This window comes from Dermacentor silvarum, chromosome 3, assembly GCF_013339745.2.
Source record: "Dermacentor silvarum isolate Dsil-2018 chromosome 3, BIME_Dsil_1.4, whole genome shotgun sequence".
In the NCBI taxonomy this organism is placed as follows: domain Eukaryota; kingdom Metazoa; phylum Arthropoda; class Arachnida; order Ixodida; family Ixodidae; genus Dermacentor; species Dermacentor silvarum.
Window position 1 is genome coordinate 94,456,909 of NC_051156.1, and position 3,170 is coordinate 94,460,078.

At 44.7% G+C, this 3,170-nt stretch overlaps 1 protein-coding gene across 1 annotated transcript; it reads right to left on the reverse strand.

The window, feature by feature from the left end:
• Positions 1-372: 372 nt before the first annotated feature.
• LOC119443920 (uncharacterized) lies at positions 373-1,810 on the reverse strand. The gene has a single exon (XM_037708504.2). It carries the CDS (start codon positions 1,387-1,389, stop codon positions 373-375), a length of 1,017 nt encoding a protein of 338 aa, XP_037564432.2. The 5' UTR covers positions 1,390-1,810.
• Positions 1,811-3,170: the final 1,360 nt, after the last annotated feature.

Here is a 3,170-nt window from a genome sequence, read left to right on the forward strand (position 1 = left end):
AGGCGAGGCTTTCCGCCCCCGTAAAAGTAAATGTCGTATTTGTAGTAGCCCATTTAGACTTGATGAATACTGCTATTCCACCACCTCTCCTGGCCGTTCTTGTAAAAAAGTGTTCGTGGTAATTCGGTAGACGAAACTGCGACAACATATCATCTTGAACATTTATCTCCGACAGTACAAATGCATCCACTAAGGCCAAGGCGTCAGCAACATCGACAAGGAACTGATCCCAGTATTTTCTTATGCTTCTTATGTTAATGTGAACGACTGAAAAAGAAGGCCTATCGCAGTTTTCGAAAATAGATCCCAATGAACCAAAGTCCGGGAGAGAAATATAGTTTATCGCCATGAGTTTAAAGCATCTTATCGATGTCAGTGACGGATGCAATCCTGATTACAGGGCCTCCAGTCTTCCTTTCGTGCAAAGATCTTTGCATTCCTTACCCAGACAAACTTATAGTTGTTTTCTTTGCCTTTAGATCGAGTTTTCCAAAAAAGTTCCTTGGTAGCTTGGGTCAGGTTTTCATTGAGATACATAGCAGGTATGTTTTTTTTCTGTGCCAAGGCACGAAGCTTGCCACGAGCCGCCAGCCAAGAGTCCCGCAAAAACGGGGACGAAAATCTAATGAGCACGATAGGCGTTTTATCTTTTCTGGCAGGCAGACGGTGGATTGCAACTACGTCACGGGGTTCAAAATCTAGTATTTCTAGCTTCTGCGCAAGATCCGCGATAGTAGTTCGCAAGTTTTCTCCCGGTGAAAGTGGAAGCCCGTGTAGCTCCAGGTTCGACAGTCTGTTATACTGCTCACAACCATTAATATCAGCCCGCAACTGAAGAATCTCAGTGGATTGGGCATTCACAGTCTCCGTCAGCGACACCACTTGAGTTTCTAGGCATTTCAAGGTCGAGTCAGACTCTTTTGTCTTTATCACAACTGTGTCATAGGCTGATGACAGAAACTGTACAGAATTTTGCAGTTCAACTACAGTCTCTTTCACTGACAACACTTCATCTATTTTTGGTTTCATCGCCAAGAGCTCGTCGAGCTTTTCTTGGAGCGGCAGAAGAACAACCATCATGTCCTTAATACCCCTTAGTTCTTCTCTGAGAGCATTTAATTCCTTTGCGAAAGAGCCAGGATCCCCAGCCACTGCCGTTCCTTCAGGATTATGGGCTGTCAATAAGCTGTTATCACTTGCAAGAGTTCTGCATTGCTTGCATTTCCAGGCCTCTCTTTTTGCCACGCCCATTGATGTAAATGTATTTTCAGCCACTCCAGAACAGTGTTTGCCTAGGTGATAGCCTAGCTTGCAATCCAAACACGTCAGGAATCTGCCATCACCTGGCAGCTTCTCCAAACACGATTGACATCTGGTTCGGTCAGGCATGGCCACACACACAGAGGGAAAAAAAATTGACAAGGCTGAATATACTGCTCGCTAAATACCTATCACATCAGCACAATGTTCAACACAATAAAACAAAGTATACTTATAACATTAGCACATGGTTCAACATAACTAGGCAGCAGTCGGCAGCAGTCGGCAGCTCTGGCAAACAACTATGCTCTCAGAATTAATGGCTCACCTGCCAAGACAATGAACGTGGCGATGAGTACTCGGTGACTACTTCGCCACCGACTGCGGAGCACTGTTGATTCGAAGTGTCTTTTATAGTCCGATAAAGGATCCAGGCGCCACGGTTCGGTGCGATGTCGAAGCTAGCAGCGGCCACTTTGGAGAGCAGCTTAGCGGGCAATCAGGAACACCGCCTAAACCTTCCAGTTGAATACTCGGGCCATGCCTGGGACGAAGAATTGCGCAGCCGCAGAAGCTTGCTCCAGGTTATTTCACGGCGGCTAAAGCAGCACCTGCCAAGACAATGAACGTGGCGATGAGTACTCGGTGACTACTTCGCCACCGACTGCCAATAATAATAATAATAATAATAATAATAATAATAATAATAATAATAATAATAATAATAATAATAATAATAATGATGATGATGATGATGATGCAAGCAGACGTACAGGGCCTGATTTATATAAATAATTGGGCGACACGAAAGCGGTCTGGTAAACGGCAAAGCAGAGCGAGCGCGAGCACCAACACTCTTCGTCCACGTCTTTCGCTTGCGTCCGTGATTGTCACTACAATAATAATTCATGTAATAATCTCCGAAATTTGCCTTAGCCTGCACCGCCAGATTTCGGCGGCCATGTTTAAACGGTTTTTGCTTCGCCGCATGAAATTGCTCGCGTGCATTTTGACATTGGACATACCACATGTGCATATGAGGACATACATAATTATTAATTTTATAATAAATAAACAGTATTATTAACAAATAAATAAGTAAATTGACCATATAACGCTTCAAATACAAGCAGTGCTTCCTAAAATATGCTAGCAATATAAACGTGGGTATCTCCTTGTGTGATCGCATTTTCATCATGCGCACATATTTCGTAAGGAAGGCTCTTGTAGTCGATTTTGGCTGTCAGTTTAGCTCGTTATAACGCCGCACATGCATGCAATCGTTTGATTTGTCTTCTGTCCTGTCTGTTAAGATGTGCCGCTTATGAAAGTGCGCCGATTACTGTTTTGCTACTCATATCTTCTTACCTTCCTGTATCTCTAAAATAATTTTGTCGATTACCTCATGGGAAGCAAACCGGACTTTTTTCTATAATCCCTTTTGTCCAATTAAGGCAACAATAAATTAACATTAAACAATGGGCATGACGTCTCATCGATATTCGCGCGGGTCGGCGCGTGGTCGGGTCCGCGCCAACTTGGCGCGCACCTGCGCGTAGATCGTCCGCGGCAGTGCCGCACCGACGGGGCGAAGGGGAAAGGAGGTTCTCTAAAGATTGCCTAACACAGATGTAACGAAGGCAGCAGTAATGTCGTTTGCGGTTTCGCATGGATTGACGTGGACAGCACTGGGCGACCTAGCAAAGATAATAAACTTTCTTGTGGGCACAAATGCCTTGCCTCAGAGCAAATTCACTTTTGCGGAAGCTCTGGGCGAGAGACATGCAGGATGTTGTGCAGCATCACTTTTACTGTGAGCCATGCAAACGCGTCATGTGAACACATGGCAATTCAGCAGAGTGCAGCAGCTGTCGCAGCGTCAAAACAACCCAGTCATTAAAAAAATGTCA

Excerpts from the sequence above, each read along its gene's own strand:
- LOC119443920 (XM_037708504.2), bottom strand. The coding sequence starts at position 1,389 with ATGCCTGACCGAACCAGATGTCAATCGTGTTTGGAGAAGCTGCCAGGT.